This window comes from Notothenia coriiceps, unplaced genomic scaffold, assembly GCF_000735185.1.
Source record: "Notothenia coriiceps isolate Sejong01 unplaced genomic scaffold, NC01 NC01_scaffold00012901, whole genome shotgun sequence".
Classification (NCBI taxonomy): domain Eukaryota; kingdom Metazoa; phylum Chordata; class Actinopteri; order Perciformes; family Nototheniidae; genus Notothenia; species Notothenia coriiceps.
The window spans coordinates 76753-100243 of NW_011345602.1; the positions used below are offsets into that span (position 1 = coordinate 76753).

The window sequence follows — 23491 nt, forward strand, 5'->3', positions numbered from 1 at the left end:
CTAATCTACCATCCTATTCAGTGGGATAGTGTTTTTAAAATAAAAAAAAATTATATTAGGATCTTAATGTTCTGAACAGTGCCACCTATGCAAAAGGAAAGTAGCCCTGCAGGTAAAATCATGTGGATGTTGCATCGTACAGGCGGAGAAGGTTTGCACCAACTGCAGTCAGTGATGGTTAGTTCATTTGTTATCCTTTCAAAAATATTTTTCCAACTGTTAATTACACTAATGTAATGGAACATGTTGATATTAAGTAATCGCATATAAATACATTTAAGTTTTTGTCTTTTGCCGTGACCATAAGTATGTTTCTAAACTGTAAAAACATTTTTATTTGTACAGAGCTCACTCTTCTGCCAACAAGTAACATGTGTAAAAAAGCTTGTAGTTTAATGTTAAGCACCAAAATCAGAACTAATTACTAGTTATCCTGTCCTATTCGGTGTCAATTTTCTCCTCAAACGGTTGTTTCTTCTGGAATAAAACTTGTTTAAACGTATTTATACAAAAGTGGATATAATGTTAATAAAGTTTACATTTGTATACAGTCTACATTTCTGTAACAAAGGAAATTAGTCAAAATGTGTATTCTTGGTTAGAAGCTTTTTATTGGTTACAATAACTCATGGCAACATATCAGTATCACCAAGCCACTGTACAAATACAAAAAAAAGGTCTGGTGTGAAAAAGACTATAAAAATTATTCCATAACAAGTGATTATAATTTCACACAATAGCACTGTAAGAGAATTATCATGGCACCAAGTCCCTGGTCTTTACTGGCTTAAAACATAAAACAATAAATAAAATCAAAGAAAATGTCAGAACAGTAGGTTGTAGAGTGAAAGGGCAGTGCATTATTTTGTGATGGTGCTGTGGTGGTGATCATGTGACATAAGCAATTAAAGTGGTGGTGTCTCATTGGATCAGGAGACTTTACATTAGTCATATCCAAATGTTAAACCTGGAGAGTTATGCAAATGTAGTTGTCACAAATACAGCCTGAAGTTGTGCATCTTTGACCTTTTCACACCTGCTCTTTGAAGTCAGACCGTTGCACTGTAGGAGACAAATGGCAACTTTACAACGATCGCCTAAATCAATTCACAGATGGATCTACAGACTACACCGTTAACAGGGGCGCCGCCAGGGATTTTGGGCCCCATGAAAAGATATCACATTGGTTCCTTAAACATTTTTTTCTTAAATGTTCTAAAATTGTTTGGGCCCCTGTCAGTCACGGGCCCGGTTTACCTAACCCTAATCGTCCTAACTTTTCACCCCCTTACGGCGCCCCTGACCGTGAATGCATCCAATGTCGACACTGTTACACCAACAGGCGGATTCAATGGCTCCTTATCAGTTGTGTAGTTATAAACTGGAGGAGACTTCAGGTAAATACAACAATAATGTGAAATTAAAAGAAGTCAAGCACCTTTTTGATTAATGAGTGAACTGCACAGGCACGTAGAAGTGTTACTAGTCCAGGTTCCAGCGGCTAATACTGCTGAATTACACACAGAGCGAGGACATGATTTCCAGCTGAATATCGCTGTCAGGGTTTATTGGAATATTTTGAGATTTGGGAAAAGATGCTTAGATCCTTACGGAGGAGTTAGGAAAGATACCGCTTCATGTCTGTCCATTAACGAGACATTTAAAAAAAGCTTCTGCTAGCTGCCGGTTAGCTTAGCTTAGCGATTGGAAACTGAGAAACAGTTAGCCTGGCTCTGACCAACAGTTACAATTCCTGCCTGTCTCTGAATCTAAAACAAAAAGAATATCTCGTTTATTAAATATGTAAAATGATCATTCGCCATTCAGAATAGTTCTGGCAACTCTCCTTTTCACACTTTGGTTTTAAGATATTGAATGTTAATGAGTGAGCTTCATTAGCCAGGCTAGCTGTTTCCAGTCTTTGTGCTAAGCTAACAGACTGCTTATTGTTGTGGCCTTATATTTAACGGAAAGATATGAGAGTGATCGTCCCATCTAACTGCCAGAAAGCAAACATTTCCCACAATATTAAAACAATTCCTCTTAAAATACATTTTGTCATCTTTATATGGGGGACACTTTTCATGTCCGCTGATTGATATAGAAACTTCACTCTAATAAGCACTTTTAATAACACTTTGGGATACAAAAACCCATCTTTAGATTTAAGCAGTCCACCGGTTTGATCAAACAACATCCTGGGTATAAAATCAGATACTGACATGAATTTAATTTGTGGGTATGCAGAAGGCTGGCACTTGAGTAAAGTGAGCAATGTTGTTTTTTTGTCACATTGACTTAGTTTTCAGTTCACAGCTCAGGGTCTGTGGATAACATTGGCACAAATGAGGAAGTAACACTTAGATCTATATGTTATCCACATACATCAGCAAATCGTCCCCCAATCCCTCCCCTCCCCTCCCCCCCCACACACACCTCAACACTGATATGCAATACATATCACATCCTACACACCCCAAAGATATTCTCAGGCTAAAAACTATAACGGTTATTTTTAACATTCTCTCAAAATTGATTCATCAATGCAAAGCCAGGTAGAAGCAGCAAAAACATTTAAAAACAAAAAAGGTCACTAGAATCACGCTATGCCAAAAGAGGGGTTTCATTGATAGCCGACTGAACCTAAATAAATACTACAAACTGTACGGTAGTATTAGAAAGTAGAATTGTATAAAGAGTGATGTAGAAACACTTTAAGAAGCAGTATAGAGCTGCATGTGGTCGCTGTGGTTTTCTGTAAGCATGCTTTTTAGTGTTCACTAGTATCAGAATGTGCTTCTATTGGGAAACAAAAAATAATAAGCAATCTCTCTTATTGATAAATCTGTAAAAAGGAATAATAAGAGGAGAACATTACTGTAGTCGATGCTAGTATGACCTTCTATTAGGAATGGTATTGTAAGGCAGAATGGAGACACAATAGTGCCACATCTCACGGGAGCACAAATCCTCCTTTATCTAGCCCATTTGGGTCACATGTTTAAATTCAGAGATAGGCACCTGAGACAGCTGATGGATAGGTCCAAATCACATACATTGTTTTGTTTTTTAATTAAGCATTTAGAGGAACCAAAATAATGGAAGATGAGAAAAGACTCAAAATCAGAGATAGTACTTCTATGGGTAAATAAGTCACATGTGCTCAATGGTTTACATTTGTACTACAGTTCGTGAGTGCATATCTAGCTCTCTACCAAGTGTACATTTCTGTCTACCAAGTGTACTCTCTTCACAAGCAATATTTAACAGTTCATAACATGTTTTTGGTGAGAAAAAAAAAAAAAGTGTTAAACCATTTTAAAAAATATCTTTTTTTTTCTTTTCTTTTTTTTTTTTTTACAGGCTTGTGGTGGCACTGGTGTGATGTCAGAGTGGCTGACATGATTTCAGTTCCATGTATTCACTCAGTTCACACCCTGTTGACGACGAAAAGGACTTGTTGATCCTTTGCTTTAAAAAAGGATAAAATGACATGGCAAACTCTGACCGATATCTTTCTTTTCTCCTCTTCATCTTCCCTCTTGTCCCCAGCAGAGTCGCTGCTGTCCTTTAAATGTCCTCATGTATTGACTCTACTTTATGTCCATACAGGCCTCAGCACCATTACAGGCTCACAGGTAGAAATGGCTTCTGCTTCGGGAGAACGCGTCTCTCTATGCGATGCTCATCTCTCCAACAGTGTCTTTTGTATGAGGAACTTAGATGCACATCTCGACTAAGGAAAAGTAGATTCTATAGGCCACAGGAGAGAGCAGATATGATGCAAAACCTATATTTAGGACTATTATTGGGTTATCAATCATATCACACAGCTGTTGATTTGCATGGAATGAATGTGGTCTTCAGATATTCGTGTGGTTAAAACCACAATAAAACACAAGTGGAGGCCAAGGCAGGGCCTCCAGGTAAATAACGTTTTCTATCCTAGCCTAAAATTCAACGGTTTCTACTTTCGAGGTAAAGCTCGACTAGCAGACTTAAAAACACCGCTTGTTTATTTTGACATGCTCCCTTTTATCATTATCACAGCAGTGTGGCGTTTCCTTTCATATGAAAAGACTGCGTTGAGAAATGCCAGGGGTTGTGTGGTTGAAAAAAAAAAATGCAGAGGATGCATATATTATGTATACTGCCTGTAACCATAATAACATCGAATGAGGAACGTAAGTTTAGCTTGGCCGAATTCTAAGATTTGTTAAATCTTTGTTTGTTGATTAATGAGTGGGCTTGACAAAATCAGCAAGTACCAGAAACATTGAAAATGAACGAGAGCAGACTTTTTAGATTCAATGATACGCTGCTGCCTCTTAATTGTCTGACGATCAGTCTGGTACTCACATTGGATAAAATCAGTGTTTCTGGCATTATGTTTTGTAGTAATGTGAATATGTACACTATAAATAAAACATAAAACCCCCAAAAACATAACAAAAAAACCTCAAGGGTGGGAAATAAACTACAAAAATATATACATACACATTATATATGCATATATGATGCATATATACACACATAATGCTATACATATATACTGTCTTTATATATACATTTACATATTACATGCCGACGCTCATCTTGTTTGTTAGTCATGGTAACAGATGCTTTTTATCGCCCGCCCCCCCCGCACAAGAGAATTGGGCAAAATCTTATATTTTTTTCCTTCAGTTTTTCCACAACTAATCTCTTCTTTTTAAACATTTGCTTGGCCAACTCTATCGAAAGGTTCCTATATTTGTTTCTGTGTAAAAATTGGGTAAAAAAAAAGAAAAAAATGTCACTTGGAAAGTTAGAAAGAGTTGTACTTTCTCGCAGGAGGGCGGGTCGCCTGCAGAAAGGAGAGCTGGGGGTGAGTTGAGAGGATTTGGGCAGACACAGTGTGCACCCCTCCGGTCCAGCCCAGCAGATGAGTTGGGACATGTGGCGTGGGGGTGCAGGAGGAAGTAGGCGGGCAGTGATTGAGTACAACAGGGAAGATGTTTGTTTAGTTCCAGATGCGAAGGAAACTGTCCCAGGATCCAGTGGCCACAGCCATGCCGTCTTCTGTCACCCCTAAGCAGCTCACTCTGTTGTCGTGGCCCGCTAGCACACCTGAAGGTCAAATAAATGAGTCCAAGGTTGATCAGTTAAACCTGTACAAACTATTAAAAAAGAACATGAATAACTCAAATCACTGAAACGTTCAGCTTTGTAACACAAGAAGTTACACAGTCCGACCTTTATGTTACATTTCAACTTGCTACTCATGTGTCTGTTCACATCTATTCTAGGATGCTACATTTCACAGCTGAATCCATAAGTGGCATTGATTTTGATTTAAACTGAACAATTTCAAGAACAAATGCAGATAATTCCACTTCCAGTTTCTAAAATCTAAGAATGTGTAGGTTGCCTCTTCTCAAGAATTAAAGCAGAACTTACATTCATGAAGTTTGGTAAATCTCTATCCTAAAATTGTCAAAAAAAAAGTTTAGGACGTCATTTACCTGCACGCTCTCCTTTCAGAGTGTCCCAGACGTTGCAGTTGAAGTCATCGTAGCCGGCCAGGAGCAGCCGGCCGCTTTTGGAGAAAGAAACGGAGGTGATGCCGCAGATGATGTTGTCATGGCTGTACATCATCAGCTCCTGGTCGGCACGCAGGTCAAACAGCCTGCAGGTGGCGTCATCTGAGCCAGTGCCAAAGGCGTTGCCATTGGGGAAAAACTGCAGGAGAGAAAGAAATCTCAATCAAGCAGATATCAGGATACAATTGTTTGAATTACCATATTATGAGGCTCCTGGGATTTTTCCTGTGTGTTACAGACCATCCAAGGCCAATATAACTCACCTAAGATCTGTATCTTCAGTGGAAGTCAAATGATGATGACCAATATATGGACTAATAAAACAACTTAATGTTGTCACACAAAATGTATATTAGATTTATTGTTGATAAAAAGCTGAAAACATCCACAATGCAATTCATTAAATGCAAAGGAAAACATTTTCTCATCAAAGTTGTCTTTGGAAAATGAATAATGCTTTTTATATTTCAAAAACAGCAGTATGCAATTTTGCCTTGGTGTTAAACATCCTATAGCAATAAATATAATTCTTGTACTCAGATAAAGCTCTAAACAGTTGAGTTAAAAAAAAAAAAATGTAATGTGAAAACTGAAATGTGTTTTCAAGCCATATTAAACAATATCCAATCAGCAGTCTTCCACCCATCAATCCTTTAGACACTTCCTTCCAACAGTGTCTGTCTGTCTGTCTGTCTGTCTGTCTGTCTGTCTGTCTGTGTCTGTCTGTCTGTGTCTGTCTGTGTCTGTGTCTGTCTGTCTGTCTGTGTTTCAGCACTCACGGTGACGGCGTTGATGTCGGACACATGGCCGGTGAAGGACTGCCTGCACATGCCGTCCCGGATGTCCCACAGCTTGGAGGTGGCGTCACAGGCTCCGGACACAAAGGTCTTGAAGTCCGGGCTCAGAGACAAGCTCATCACATCCCCTGTGTGGCCACTGAAGGAGGTGGCCTGCTGACCGGTCTCTATGTCCCACAATGCACTGCAAGAAACACGGCAGTGGTCAGGTGTGAGTGTCCATCTTTAATGCGTCTTTATCCAGCCCTCTTGAGTTATGAGCCTGTATGGCTGAAAGTGGGCCTGCCGTGCATATCTACTTAAAGTATAAGCGTTGTGAATAGCACAGATCAAAGAGTTTCTGTTCAATTAGCACAAAGGGAATCTAAAAGCAGCAACAAGGGGGTAAGATGGTGAGAGAAGAAGATTCATATCAAGGAGAATTTTTTTAAAATTTGTATTTAATGTGCTGGAGCATCTTCAGTCTAGTGTGTTAAACAGAAACAAGAATTTTTCCATCATGTAAAAGCATTTCAAACCTTAGAGCTGTGTGGGTGGAGCAGAGTGTAAATCTCACCAGGTGGTGTCTCCGGAGCTGGTCAGTATCTGATTGTCGTCCAAGAAACGACAGCAAGACAGGTAACCTGGAGAAGATCAGAGGTTACACATCAGATAAGGAGCGCTCGGCCCTGCCTGATCAACCCCCCCTCTGCAAGACACTTTACTCTTGAGCTACTCGTATGGCGGACAACGACTACTGAATTTTTCTACGGTGCTAATCCTTCTTCACGATGATGCCTTATGTCACATTTAACCAGGAGCAATTTATTTTTCTACAAGAGATGCACTTGTATGAACAGTCCCACTCATTTAGCTGATGGCAATCCTTAATCCACAAATGGAACCAGTATAAAACAGCACTGTGTGAATCTTTCCATTGTTTGGACTCGTTGAACCAGCCCGTCAGCCTGTACATACAAATCTGAGCTCTAAAACTAAAGTAAGGCATTGTCAACGTGTCGAAGATATTGAACCAGGCATGCTAGAATGCTGCCCTCAGGTCACAATATGATTTAAGAAACTGCCATCATGTTACTTATGATATAAATAACTCAGTTGAGTCCATAAATAGGCTTATTTCACTAATTCATATTATATCTCAGCTGGCACTGTGCCTACCTGTGTGTCCTGGGAGCTCTCTGGTGACACGCACGTTGCCCTCCCGGGTCTTCAGGCTGTATATGGAGCAGATGTTGTCCAGGCCTCCACAGGCCACATAGTTCCCAGAGGGGGCGTAGGCGCACGTCATCACCCAGGAGGAACGCAGCGGGATGGCATGCATCTGAGGACAAGGAGAGTCTTTAGTAAATATAATAATAGTAGTAATGTGGAGCTTCAGAGTCAGCAGTGGACATAACTCTGCTACTTCCCCTGTCCTTCAGAGAAATGAAAGAACACATTCTTCCTTTTTGCCGGGTTTTGCAAAAGATGTCAGTAAGAAACGTAGCAATTTCAGTACGCCATGATAAATATGAAGACAGCAGAACTTATTATTAAGTGCAAGAGGAAAGCACAAGACTGTTTCAGGTGCTTTCTTCCTCCGTTTTGGATATCAAAACATTGGTATAAGCTAAATAAAAACTATGAGCTGTAGATTATGCTATCAATGGCCACATTTGTTTTATACTCTTAGGGGGATGATTACAATGAGTAATATTCTTTAAACATTAAAGCAGATTCCTCTCGAAATACAAGGGTCACTTTCACTAGTTTACCAGCCAGATTCATTTTATAAATCTATAAAGAACCCACAAGAAAACCTTATTAATGTCATTTGGATGGAAGCTTGTCACAACATATATATCCGTATTGTGTTTGAGAGGGCATACATCACAGCCAGAACTGTTGGTATTGAACTCTGACAGGAGAAGCACATTTCAGATGGCAGAAAAACTTTGAAATATGCTGTTCTTTTTGTACTTACTATACAATCTACAATGTCATATCAATAACCTCACCTTATTTGTTGTGTAGCTGTCCCAGATGATAAGCTTTCCATCTTGCGAGGCACTGACAAGTAACCTGGAAACAAGTGGAGAACAGCAAAATGAGAAGCGGTCCACATGTAGAACAACCCCCATAATCTAAAGGGTACATGCACCTGGATCATTAAAAGCAATGAGAGCCAGCAGCCAGCTAAGAGAGTACTGTGCTACACTGTGTGAATGAGTTAAAGGTGATCTGTCAAAAAGCATTCAGTGTGAGCTCCCTACTCTTCTCTGCCACTCCCCGTTTCCCTCTTCCTCCCCCTCCTGGTGGAAGTCTCCTCATCCAGGGAAGCCACTTTTAATGTCCCACCCCATGTAATATTTATTACCCCCGTTATGTAAAAGTCCTACTGTTTAATGGTAAGCACGAGGGGTCGGGAAAGCACTAGAAAGAAGCTGGGTTGGGGCAGCAGAGAGGGACAGCAAGAGAAGTGATGCAGAGAAGATGATGAAGAGGAAACAGTCAGTAGAGAGAGAGAGAGAGAGAGAGAGAGAGAGAGAGAGAGAGAGAGAGAGAGAGAGAGATAAGGGTGGTGCAGATGAAGAAACGGCTGAACTCCTCCCTCCCTTCCTGATTGGGTGTTTCCGCCTCTCCAATGACAGGAAGTGGTTTGACGGTGCTATGCTACAATCAAGAGGAGAGCCATCACGCTCAAATGTCAGTGGCTGTATACACAATAAACACTGGCCTCCTGCAGGGTCACCGAGAGGGAGCTAGGCAAACACACACACACACACACACACACACACACAATAATCACATTTGAACAGCCTATGCATTGTCCAGTGGTCTTTACTGTAGGAAAAAACAAGTATGCTTACACTGAACAGATATTTATGATTTTTTTAAATCCTAAATGTTGTAGCAGATCTCAAATGTTACACTATCTTTAGGTTTTATTTCTCATACACTTCTCGTTTATTGATAAGAAAGAACCAGTGCACTACATGCATACTATTGGGAAAATACAATCCTAAGTGCTCATAATTTCAGCAAACCGTTAAAAAAGCAGTCTGTAAGTTTTAATTAAGGGAAAACTCATTGTTAGCAGCCACTCTCTCACTGATTGATTGTGAATCATTGCAACATTTAGAAAAAAAAAGATTGTTAGATCTTACAAACTGCATCTTTAAGGAAATATTTAACAAGCTGGGGTGGCTGCCTGTCACTGTGCCCAGCTAATATCATTCCTGTGCTCAAAGTGGGGGCGTTTAACAGTGCTAGCGCTACGACAGAGGTTCAGTAGTAGTGGAGGTGGCAGTAGTGACAGTCAATTATGGTGGTATTAGTCTTATTAGTAGAATAGTAGTTTTAGTAGTGGTAGTAATAGTAGTAGTGGTACTGGTAGTAGTATAGCCCCACACCTGGGACTGCCGTCACTGCCCCAGTGCATTGCATTGGGAGACAGATGGACAGAGAGAAAAATAAAGGGTGACACAGACATATTAAACACATACATAATATTAATGGTAAAACCAGTCATATAAGCAGTTTGAACCCCATCATTTAAAAAGGTTAGAGTATCAGAGCGTATCTGCAGGGAGAGTTGTAAATTGATCCTCAATTGCTGCCATAACTGAAGTCATGCCTTCACTCCTTAACTAACCTAGATATTAGCAGCCAAGTTGGAGCTATTACTAAGACATTACCTATGCAAAGAATTAAGCAGCCGAGTCATCTTTCCAAGAAAATGATGAAGCCAATGCCAGTGGATTTTATTGTAAAATTCCTTCTCTGTGACTGTAAGGTGTTTCCAGTTGTCTTAGCTCTTGGTGGCACTTTTTTTGCCATTGCCCCCCTTCCCCCAAAAATGTAACGCAATAAGAACATAAAAAACAAAATGGTATAAAAAAAGGTTAATTTCCTATTGTGCTGTTTGATAATAATTAGTTTCCTGTGAAATAACCACAGTACCTGGAGTCGCTCCCCCAGTGCATTGCATAGATCTTGGCCAGGTGGCCCCTGAGAGTGCGCCGCGTCCGCATCTGTATCCGGCCCACTGAGTCCAGACCAGCTGTGATCTGCCAAAACACAGGAAGACGCGTCAGCAGTGTCACTCGAGGCCCACACACACACACACACACACACACACACACACACACACACACACACACACACACTTATCACTACAAACAAACACACACACTACACTGGACAGTGGACTCTAGCTGAGGCAGCAAAAACAGGTCAAGATAACACAAGAATAGACAATGACTAAAAATAGTGAAGCTAAAATTGCTGCATAATGTCTATGAAGTATTTTTATAGATTCACTGCAGCATTTTCTTGTATAACTTGTGAATGAAACAACTGCCAGGGTAATTAAAGCAACAAGCTAGATCATGTTTGAAAATAGCCTGTTTAGATGTAACATTGCTTATTGGCAAACAGGCATATTGTAACTTAGGGTGCATTTGGAACAACACAACTTTGATTGTGTTAACACTCCCTCCTGGCGAAAAATATAGCAATTGTTAAAAATGAAAATACTTAGTAATAATAGATTTTTTACACAATATTATATATGTGGAGAGGAAGACGTACCTGTGACAGAGTGGAGTCACTGCAGGCTTTCCTGGCATCCTGTGACACAAGAGACAGAAAATGATCATGTTGACGATTGTTATGTCACTCTATACACAAATAATGGAAAAAAACATACCTGAAAAGGAACTCAAAATACTTCTGATTGAGTGCAATAAAATGTGCTACAACTTATTGCTGATCAAAGAAACTAAATATCCCAGTGACCCTAGAATAATATCACAGCAGCAACAGACATCAATGCATCAGTTCCCACGATAAAAACATTTCACGAGACAAAGAGGATGATTGACAAGTTATATGTCGAGTGTGTCACCGTCTCATCTATAACTGCATGAGTCACAGCTAGAGAACAGACAGTGGCACACATGCGATGCACAAAACCACGTATAACGTACACACGCGCGTCAACATAAACAAACGCATGCACAGAAAACGTTGCATTACCCGGATCTGATTGCGTAGTTGCTCGGCTTCCTGCCGCAACTGTTCCAGCTCGCTCATTGTCCCTCTGTGATGTGTTCAGGCCACGCTCCGCTCCAAATCCTTACTGGGCTGGGAAAACACAAGTGCCTGCACGCATACACACACTCACACACACACTCTCAGGCACACACACGCTTTACCAGCTGACACCTGCAAGACAGAGAAACAGAAATACTATGAGTTCAACAGGCAGACGGAGAGTGAAGGATGGGAAGACTTCCATCAGACAAACATAGGTATACTGTATGGGCTCAGACCAAAAGGAGGGTGCTGCAGAGGGTGGGGCCGGGTGGGGGCCCTGAGGGGGGGCTGGCTCTTCAAACACCCCCAGTGTGGTTCAAAAGGCCATCTGAGCCCAGCTCTGACCTTTCCTGACTCAATCAGCCTTTTGTGTTATTGCATTGCGCTGTTTACTCGGCCGGCCCCCAAAGAGCCTTGAATGTGTGTGCGTGATTGTATCTGGAATAATTATTGGACAATATATACAAGTAAGAAAAACAACATGTACAATTCTATTGCAAATATGAATGTGTGTGTGAGTGTGCATACATTATGCGAGCATTTACTTTAATGTGCATCTAGTTAAGGTATGCCATGTATTTGAACGTGCACGTATGAGTGTGTTTGTGCACAAATGCCTCTTCCTTTACCTTGGGGAGCCTGAATGTGGGTCACAGAGCACTTAGACACTCCTCAGTAATGTTTGGACCGCTCCCCCACCGCTCATTTTCCAGGCAGTTTTTTTTTTTTTTTACAGTCTGCTGTCCAGAAGCCTAACCCTCTGAGATTACATTTTCAGTTTCATTTTCTATAATTCAACAATTACACTGCGTCCAGCCCTTCCTCTCCACAGGAAGTCATGTTAATGCGAAGAGGAGGTTGTTTGTGCATTATCCTCCTTTTTGCACCCATTGTGATCCAGTTACTTAATCACCACAAAAGAGAAACCAAAATCATTATACATACAAGTAACTAAGACAATGATTTGATGCGTGCGCTGCAACCAATGGCCTCTTAAAAGTGACACTATGCATGTGTGAAAAAGCTGTCGTTTTAGATTCTTGGTTCCCTTGGTCTGACCATTGTGCCTCTGCTCTGCTCTAGAGAGGATGCTTTGGCCTGCTCATTGAGGACCGTAGTCTCAGCCAGGGAAGTCTTTGACAGTAATGAGGCATCAGGGGCCGCAGCGTTGCAATGCTTTCAGCTGCCCGGAGGTGACGTCACTCTCTCCTCCGGCTGACGCAAACACCCTGAAGAGAGGGCTCTCAGCGTCAGCTCGCCTGTGATGTGCTGCTGATGACTCTCTGCCATGGATCCATTATACGGTATGCCTCTGAAATCTGCCACGTCACACATAGCGCCTTGTGGACTACCAAAACACCCGATATGAGCTTCTATACTGTGTTAATGTTTTTAATCAATGTTTTCCATCAGGGGCTTGTGTAGTGAAAGGCAACAGCGCACACGAGAAAGATAAGGTAGAAAATGGTGCAGGTGTGATGGAGTTAGAAAACGATGAGTGCTTTGGGATAAAACTGACAGCTCTGGTTTTAGCGCTTCATGACTTGTGTTAACATGTGTGTGCACTAAGGTTAAGTAATTTAGAAAACAAAACAGGTCATTCATTCCTTCTTTAGTAAAATAAATAAAACACACATACATCAACCATAGCCAGCAGAAGCTGTCACACAGTTAAATGGTCCCTACCAAAAGGAATAGATAAAGTTTACCTTCCAGAATAACAGATGTAAAACTTTGTGAGCCGTGTTCCTTTTCTCTAGACTGGAGCCATGCAGCCAGCCGGGCCGACGCAGGCCCAGATCAAGGCACACGATCAGGGTGACAAAGACAGAGCTGTGTGTTGGAGCTGCCTATTGTTTAGAGCAGGGTGCCAGCTACAGTAGTTAGAGCTGCTTGGCACCACCGCACTTGGGTCTCTGAGACAGGCCATGGGAGGCTATAACTGCTACAGCTCTTATGACACCAAACAACCACCCAACATGTTCAGCCTCACACCAGAGCTCCCAGCAGCAGGGAAATATTGTGTGTGTGAACTGGGACCAACAGCTGACATCTGCATTTAAGTGCGTGGATGCATAAAGGCGGGAATAGGGATATTGGTAAGGGCTTTGCTGAATGCATTCTAACTACTATTGAGGATCTCTTCTATAAGGCTGAGATAGATGGAGAAAAACGGAAACAATACGCCCTTGAATCACCTGTTGAATATACATATCTGTATTTAATACACTGGTCAATGAAAAGAACTGGCTTTAATTAAAGAATATAGTAGTCTCATAACCTCTATCAGCAACTATCATAAAACTTAAAAAGTTACCCGTAATGATTTAAAGACTTATCAATACTTTTCCAAGTGCACCACAATAAGAAGGGAAGATAAACCGAATATTTATAAAAGAAACTGAGAAATTCACGACGATTAAAAAACACAAAAATAAATATTTCAGTTTTAACATATCAATATTATTATAAGAATCTAGGCCGCTTGAAGTCAAGTTGAAATGGTATTTGTATGACCTGATTAATTTATCAATTAATTACAAACTATTTTGGGCAATCTTCACAGCTTCCAGTTTTAAAACGCTAATAGTTGCTATTTAATAGTACACTGGATCTTTATCCTACAATGAATTAAGGAAGTAGTTGGAAGATTTATTGCCCTATAAGAAGATTGCTTATACATCTTGTTCAGCTGCTGCACATCCTCATACCTTTAAATCCACGTAAAACTTGGACTTCCACTTTTATAACACTCAGGGAGGGGGAGAGAGAGAGAGAGAGAGAGAGAGAGAGAGAGAGAGAGAGAGAGAGAGAGAGAGCTCTCGTCAGTCAAAAGTCAATAGTGTCTGATTCCAATAATGAAGCTTGCCCACATTATATTTTTTACCGGAGACACTGTCGCTCCAGTGCGTGTCTCTGCTGGCTCAATGATAGCTCATACACAAGTGAAAACATACAACCATAAAGAGAGTAAAAGAGACACCTGGAGAGGATTCTAATTAGATAACACTCATTGGCAGGTTTTTAAATGAAATGTGTCAATGAGACCTTCTGCTTCTCCAGGGTCACATACAGTAGAAAGTCAGTCACATCTTCCTCCATCATGAACAAATACAGAGCAGCGGGGGGTGCAGGCAGTGCAGCTGCACCCAGAGCCACAGGGGCCCCAACAACATGAAATGGTCAGGAAGTTAAGGAATTAACAATACGCACTGCCAGGTCTAATCAAATTATTACACAATGGTCCACTGTGAGCACTTAATACCAGCGTTTACAGCAAGGTCATAATATTTATCAATCCCATATTCCATGAATTGTAAACAGTTATTATGTTACATGCAAAGTGAGGGATTTTGCTCTCTTAGTTGAAAATGTATTGGAATATTTTACTGGTTTTGAACATGTCTGTTCATAAGTGTAACGATTGCGTTTTATTTGTAATAAATATTTGAACTCAATGCTCCAACCAAGTCACACCAACATTAGCCATATTTTTCATTTTTATTCAACTAAAATCTGATTCTTAACAGTACATTATCAGTGTATTTGCAAATGTATCATATATACAGCTAGAAGATACTGCATATGTTCAGGTATTCATTAAATGATCGCATTTAAACTTTGTTGACATTTCTATCTAACAGGCGATTAATGAGATGGCTCTGGCCGTTTCTCAATGTCGAGTAAACCTGCTGAAGAGCCACTATTTCAAGTATACTACGTCATCGAGTGGCACCGAAGGACTGTTTAAAAGCATGTTAAATGCCCAGCATTCGGCGCTACTCGATGACGTAGTATACTTGAAATAGTGGCTCTGCAGCAGGTATACTCGACATTGAGAAACGGCCCCTGTGTGTGAAAGTGAAGATTGGATGTGGCAGCTCCACCAGGTGTAAACTTGTTCAGGTAACGCACCGACTATTCCAAACATCCGGAGAATGGAGGAAATACCTATTGAGATTCCAGTAAGTTTAGAAGTCACATGTCTTCCTTCTCTTCAGCTGACATGTTCATATCATATCATATACGTGTCATGAATTACGAGAACATGTTTGATTTGCCCTATTATTGTTTAAACATAAGCTACAGACAGATGGTGAGTGAATGTGTGGTGGGTTTAAGACCTGCTTTGGTCACAGGTTTCACACCAACTACACGTAATGGAGCCACACAACATTCCTAATGAAAACTACAACTAAATAAAGAAAGATTTGTCCAAACATGCCCTTAGTGACATTAATAATCTGGAGTGAACCATGACCCTTTTAGCATAGAGATAAAGATCTCCTGCTTGTGTATAATCGGTCAAGTTATAAAAACTTCCGGCTGGTGTTTTTCTGAGGTTTGGTAACACACAGCTGTAAAACAGGAACATGTAGAGCTTGAAGATTCACTAGGTAAGGGTTGGTTGGTATGGTTTGAATCAGTATCAGTTAGGGCTCCAAAAACAGTGTTTTTCCCCCTCTTAAAAACGATATCAACTGGCATAATAAACATGGGTAGATTTTTGAGTTATTTCATTTGTTGAATAAAATAATGTTGGATATTATAATCTTCATAATAAGTTAAAGTTTTCTTTTGTATTTTAGCAGTGTATTAAAAGCCGCAGAATAGCAGAAGTATGTATTTGAACATATTAATGAAAATCTCATGTAACATCGTTTGGCCCTGACATCAACATGATAATAATGGTAAACATTATGCAAAGTCACATTTAAAATGTACAAATCATTAAGAATGCAATAACTGTCAGTTCCATTTTTTGGCTCTCAATATCTAAAAAAATAAAACGTCAGAGAATTCACTTTGTTCGTTTTAAATGTAGAGAATATTAATCATTTTGGGAAAATAATTTGACATGAAACAAGATGACATTAAGGTGTGTGGCATAAAATGGCATACCAAACATTTATATTTTAATATACTGAATATTTTATTGAGCTTTTGGCCTTTTAGATTGATAGACAAAAGCTCATAGACGTCTACTCTCAATCAATTAATTGATTCATCTGTTCAGCTGTACCTGGCTTTGAAATATTTACTACAGTAAATTAAAATTACATATTTGGCTATTCTAAATAAATAATGCTGGTTGCTACTTGCCCATCTTACCTAAATTAGTTATAATTAACAGGAGTTATTTTTTGTCAATCACCATACTATCCCCTTGGCAATTATGAAAGAGCACCATGTCAAAACTAGTAAAACTTTTAGGTATGTACCACCAGCTCCAAATAAGCTGCAGATTGAAAACATAGACTACATGATCAAAAACTGTGACTTCATACTGTATATCATGTCAACAACAACAACAACAAAAACAACTCACTGTCATGATGTATTATATGTCAACAGCCAAGACTGGAAACCATTAATTACACCATATAGAAACACAAAAACTGTAGGCAGAGGTGGAAGAAGTACTCAGACCTTGTACTTAAGTAAAGGTAGTAGTACCAAAGGGTAGGGATAGTCTGTTACAGGTAAAAATGCTGAATTCAAAATGTTACTCAAGTACAAGTACAAAAGTATCTAAATAAACTTAAAAATATCATTTACTGCTGTGTACCATGTTAGTCACATTTAAGTCCTATTAAAGTGTTAATCATTAATCTATATTTACAAAGTAACTAAAAGGGTACTACACAAATGTAGTGGGTAAAAAGTACAATATTTACTTCTGAATTATAGTGGAGTAGAAGTACAAAGTAACATGGAAATACTCAAGCAAAATGCAAGTACCTCAAAATGGTACTTAAGTACAGTACTTGCGTAAATGTACTAAGTTGCTTCACACCACTGACTGTAGGTTAAATGGGCATGTGTATAGATATGTATGAAATGATAAGAGTGGAGTTACATTGCCGATACAAGCAACAAATTGTATGAGCCTCGCGCCCCGTCACGCTACCAGTTGCCGCTCGCTTGAAGGCGGACTGCCATGTATATTTAATGGAAAAGAGAAGGGGGGGAACGCTACGCAAATGGTGTCGTGCAACCACAAATGAGAAGGCATATCGATGACATTGACTCAGAAAAAATATATGCCAACCAGTAAGAGGTTTTTCTCCTATAGTTCCGTGAGAGTCGTTTGACAGCCTGTAAAAAAGGCCGCGTTTGGATAGCAGTGAATTTTCAGCTTGGCTTAGTAAGAGGGAAAAAACAGCATTCAGGCAGGCTGAAACAGTTATTTCAATAGCTTCATTGACGCTCACAGCACTGACAATATTTCAAACTCAGGGGCATTGTTTTGCACCCCACCTTCAATATAAAAACAAACTAAACCCGCCGCGAGCAAAGCAGGAAATAGCCTGAAAGCTTACAAAATATCAAGGCAAGACTAACACGTCCTTACCTGAAACAGGCTTTTTTTGGCTCTGTCCGTCCTTCCGATACGAGTCACACTGATTCGTTTTCACACAACAAACATGGTCCCAGCTGTGAGAGAAATCGCAAAGGCAGACGTGTTAATTTTAAGACAATTTAATCGGTTTAAAGGGGCAGAAGCGAGAGTGACTCTGGTCGGATTAGACTAAAAATGTTCACCAAGCAAGCTAATCACCACACCCATGAAAGTGGGAACATGGCAACAGCCTACGCTGAGGGGTGCGCGGTGGGGAATAGATCGATCATTTTAGTTATATAACCAATGATATATGTAATAACACAGTCCCTTATTATATTGTTTAATATTTATATCAATACATTAACAACATTGGTAATTACTTATGCCTTTGACTCGAGAGAATGTCTGAAATTTGTTGTGTAACCTACGGGTGGAATGGTATCGTCTGTCAGCCCCCTCAACAAAAAGGAACCGAATGGGATACAGGAAACAAATGTTAGACCATAAAGCGTGCTGTAGTACTGATTAAAACGGACTCCACAAAGACACATTTTAGTCCAAACCTCTACAAATTCTGTCATATACCATTATGAATCTGTATAAGTGTTACAGCTGGAGATGATGAGAGTCGGTCTACAGTATTTTTTATTAACTCTATCATTGTAATCTATTACTAATTGTGTCTTTTCTCTGTGACATGTCACCGTTATTGTTAACATACCTGATTTCTTAATGTTTTGCATATGTGTGCAGTTGCACAAAATACCAAAGTCAAACTACGGTAACCTCTATGTATGGCCCGTGTTTTGGGCCATACCTTAGGCTTTGTGATTTTGTGAAGAACATTTTCACTATTTGAACTATTTACACTAAACCGATTGATCCATAAGAAACTTATAAAATAATACAATTTAAGATATTACCTGGACTCAGAGTTTATGAGGGGCAGTCTCTATTTTATAACATTCAATAGACAATATTATGTTTGAGGTAATGAATACAATAATGAATTACAACAACGAATTAAGCAATTGAGTTTGTTGCAAGCACGAAATGCTTATAATAGGTACTCTTATTCAAAGTATATTCAGTATTTAAGACGTTACTCCAACAAAACAAAGTTAAAGCTGTGAGGATTTGGTTTTGCCATTAGACAGCTGTGCCAAGTCTCACCCTGGCACACCACGGTTGGCCTGCAGTTGGCTCATTGAAAAAGATCCCTCTCCATTAGGACAGGATGAATTTTTAATGGAGCCAATGAAAGGGAGCAGTGGGTTAGGCTTTTCCATATCTCTGCACGAGCCACAATCAATGGAGGGAAGATGAAAGTTGCCCAGCCCTTGGTTTCCTATCGGAGTGGCATGGGGTCAGATTAAGTCTAATTGAATTCACACACAGCAGTAGTTTAGGTGTGTCAGACCAATTTCCCCCTAAACACATTATGAGGATTAGGATTAGCAGAAACATATGTTGTGGTTTTATTGTCATTAGTGCAGCCTGGAAAATGGTAGTGTTTCAATATATTATGAAACACAGCATTGTACGGGTTATGTGTTATGTGTATGTTTCTGAACAAAAATGTGTTTATTAATTCCTCCATACTAGACTCACTGATAAAGAATGAATACCCTCACATGCAATTTAGGGGTGTTGGATGATACTGAATCATAACCTCTCAAATCTCTCCCTAAATCAGAGAAAAAATAGTTCTTATAGCTTCATCATGACATCATAACAACTGAATGGTTATACTCGTGTTTGCCTTAACTTGTTTTAAAGGTGACAAAATCTTGCAACAGCCCAAGCTGTCTGTTGTGTCATATAGATGCTCAAAGATAGATGCCATACATGCAACTACAATTTGACTGAAGTCATACACTATATTTCAGTTAACAGGTTATTTCTTACGACAATATGTTTTAGCATTTCTGGACCACAGATTGAATGACATTTAACAAATACAATAAAAAGGAAACAACTCCTCTGCCGTTTGCCTAGTTAGTGAAAATTGTGAATTAATTAGCAAGCTCAGAATCAGAGTCAAGGTGTCCAAAAGCACATCCTTGGCCAATCGGGTCCCTTATCCCATTGCTTGGCAACAAGAGAGAGGGAGGGAGCACGTTGACACTGTAAAAATAGCACATCAATAGCCTGGTGTCTGAAAAAAAAGAAAGACACACATGTTGGTGAGGCTATAAATAGCCTCCTGGAGCTTGGAACAGGTATGGCGTACACTACAGTATCTGAACTGTATTGTTGCGCACCAGTGAGATGTTTTTGCATCAATGCAAATTTGCATGGGTTGTGCGGTAAATTACAGTAACAGTCAGGCAGCTGAATGAAATCATTTGAATGTGACGTAGGTTTTACAGTTTTGGTATCCATGTATTTAAATAAAGCTTAAAACTAACAACAGGTTGGCATTTGTAGACAGCAGTTTTCTTCATCCTGCTTTCTGCCATCTGATGTTTTGCATAGATGCAAAATTAAAAATAGTCCCTGCTGCCATTATATATTTTAATATACTATAATATAATATCAATAATGTGCATAAATATGTTTCCTTGCCAGAGTTATTACAGTCTAATAGCTTACATGAACAACGTGGTTGATGTACGGTCTTTTCATATCATCTCTTAATTACATCCACGTATTGTTCAGAGGCTTAACAACCAGCAAGATGCTTTATCTATTATTTACATGTTATCTCATCACTACAATTTCAGATTGTTAGAATGGGTTGTAAACTCGTGTCGTTCGTGTAACGGAGGAGTAGAGCAAATCGTGTCCAAAAATAGACCTATCATGCACAATTCAGTTTCACAGAACAGCTAAAAAATTGACCCAATACGTGGGTGATCGAATCAAGTGAAGATAATGGGACCTCAATCTGAAGCAGCTCCTCAATGTCTATTTTTATCTGCACGTTCCCATTTTTTGCCCACATGTAGAGACACTCCCCGACGACCCCCATGTAATACTTCCACTGTATCAAAGGCAATTAAAAGGTGTAGCAACAGTAGAACCTTAAAAGGCTTTATCAGGGCCGTCTTATCCACCAGACATCTCCCGGGGAGGCTGGCCGTTGCCAGGGTAACCCTCACAAATGGCAACTGACGTCAAGAAGGTAGGAGAAATACCAGGGAGAGCCAGAGCTGCTATGCATAATGGATTATTGAAAAAAGGGCCCTCTTGAAGAGTGCAAAGTGACTTAAAATATGCGTGCCTCGCTGGGCTCACACACCACTTCTCTCTCTCTCTCTGTGTGTGATGAGGAAAATAGATGTTGACAGTTTCAGGGTTTTACTTTCTGACTTGCAGAGCTTGTGCTTGACTAGCCCAATTGAAATTATCCATCTCGAATCAAACGCTGCTGAGGAACTATCTCTTTAAACAACACATTGTCTTTTTGAAAAATGTTTATACTGTTTGTAAATATAAGTACTCTTGTGGTATTGGCTCATGTGTGCTGCTATTGTGCATGTTATTTTGCAGGGGCAGACAATCATAAAACTTCCTCCATTGTATGTGAATCAGAATGTATGGTTGGTAGGACTGCATCTGAACAAGAATGTTTTTTACTTCTGGCACATCAGCTATCCATCCCCAGCAGATCCTTTGTTGGACACGTAACAAGAATCCACACTGACATTCACGTGTAGCTTCTCAGAAGAGATCACTTCAGATCATGTGTAAGTCTAGAGCGTAACTACCAGCAGTTTGCTCTGTCCCTGTATCAGGTTCTTGTCTAATCTCTGTGCTGTTGCTGGCCCATGAGAGACTGTCACAGCGGCAGCTTTGTGAAGAGCCCTCATCATTTCTGTGATTATGCCTCTCATGTTCTGTTGGAGTCTCACTATCGGGACACCGATTGTGGAGTCAGGCTTGCTGATGGCAAAGGCCAAGCACTGTTGCTGTCCAAGTGAATACAGCAGAACAGAGGCATGTACACGCAGTAGAGAATTATGATGTCTTATTTTTGTACTACAGGAGGGACATCAACAAAAGTATTTTAATCTTGCTGCAATACATTTAACAAAAATAAACTGGTTTGTCTCCTTTCGAGAACAGAATTATAAAAAAACATGCACATATAAATTGCTGAACAGGTGAACACAATATCTAATAGCTAAAAAGACTATGCTGTGACTTAAAGTAACATGAAGAATGTTTCATACCCATCTTTATTATAATTTGCCCGAATGTAAGCACCTGTTAAGCACATGAGTAAAATGTACATGAAAGAGTCAATTAACAGCAGAATGAGTATGACAGACGTTTATGGCTTTTTGTTTCAGGGAGAAGCTGCAGAGGAAATGTGCAAAGAGAAGAAGTGAGAGTGTTTCAGTCCAGGGGAATCCCAGACACTTCTGTAAATCAGAGGTGCAACAAGCAACATAAAGCATGAACTAACATGCTCTGAGTTTCCAAAGAAGTGAATCACACAAGCTTTGCATGGGATTTGTTTTTTAAGGGAAGCGAGGAACAACCCTAATGTGCTAACCTTATTCAAATGCATCCTGTCATAGCTGCGACTAATAGGACACCAGATGATCATTAATTTATAACCATGAGCCCAGAAGACATTTTAGTGCCCCCCAGGTTCAGAGCACGAAATAAGGCATTACCTATAGTCGCCAAGCCTAACCTTTGATGATAGATCGGTTTAATGAGCTCACAACCAAAATACCAGCCACCAGTGTTTCCTCTGTTACTGTAGTTCTGCAGTGGTGACTTAACTGTTAGCTTGGGCTCCACACCCAAGTCTGTATTAACTGAAATGATGCTCCAAGTCCACATTGAAGGGCTTCCTTTGAGCTTGTCTTGAATACAAATATTATTTCAAACTGGTTTACTTGGATTTTTTTACCAAGATATACATTGACTTGCATTTCAAATTAATAATATGAATATAGGAAACACTATATGTGCACACTAATGCATACCCAAAACCTCTAAAATTAGGCAAATAATAAAAGCTTTTCTACCTTTTCCAATTCAGATGAGTAGCAGAGGGAGCGTTTTCTGCATACTTCCTAAATGGCTTCGATTATGAGTCGTACAGAGCGCTGTCGTTTCAGTTCTGCCTTTCAGCTGAGATGTTGCTGGGAGGAGCAATAAATGCAGAGAGAGAGAGAGAGACCGAGCTGGAGTATGAGGCAGAGAGCTGCCGAGTGGGAGGGTGAGCATATGGATGGCATGGCGGATGGGAGATGGAGTAGTATTTCTATTAAAGGGACAGAGATTTTGGTCTTTAATACTATAGTGATATACTTTACAATAGAAGATACTGAGATCCTATCCCCAGAATGGAAATCTGAAATAGTTTTTCATTGAAGACAATTCAACATCTGTGATGTCATGGTGGTTAAATCGCAGGTGCAAATAAGAAAACTGACCAATGGCTTTATTCAATTTAGTGCCCTCAGTGTTTCATTCTATTGTGCATGCTACTATGTCAAATCAGGATATAATCATACCAAATACATAATGTCTTTCATTGTTTTTTATTTTAAGATGCAACTCATTACAGAGGATCGTAATTGGAAATGTATTGTAATGGGTGTTTGAGAAACTTGTTATAGCTACATCTTTTTCAAAGGCTTTTGATACTTGATTGACCCAGGGGAAAAACAATAAAGATTAGAGAGCTGCAATTCTATGTTCTGATGTCGTACTGGTCCAGG

At 39.8% G+C, this 23491-nt stretch overlaps 1 protein-coding gene across 3 annotated transcripts; it reads right to left on the minus strand.

Moving 5' to 3' along the window:
• Nucleotides 1–587: 587 nt before the first annotated feature.
• Nucleotides 588–22905, minus strand: LOC104947673 (guanine nucleotide-binding protein subunit beta-4). Of its 3 annotated transcripts, XM_010773731.1 has the most exons (11): nucleotides 22793–22905; nucleotides 17814–17896; nucleotides 11399–11587; nucleotides 10952–10990; nucleotides 10322–10428; nucleotides 8377–8440; nucleotides 7538–7700; nucleotides 6936–7002; nucleotides 6362–6563; nucleotides 5505–5721; nucleotides 588–5109 (listed from the first exon to the last, which is right to left on the minus strand). In XM_010773731.1, exons 3-11 carry the CDS (start codon nucleotides 11453–11455, stop codon nucleotides 5003–5005), a joined length of 1023 nt encoding a protein of 340 aa, XP_010772033.1. In that variant the 5' UTR covers nucleotides 11456–11587; nucleotides 17814–17896; nucleotides 22793–22905; the 3' UTR covers nucleotides 588–5002. The 3 variants fall into 3 exon arrangements, with proteins under 3 accessions (XP_010772033.1, XP_010772034.1, XP_010772032.1); XM_010773732.1 differs by lacking the exon at nucleotides 17814–17896; XM_010773730.1 differs by lacking the exon at nucleotides 22793–22905 and having other exon boundaries at nucleotides 17814–18002.
• Between the last annotated feature and the right edge of the window lie 586 nt (nucleotides 22906–23491).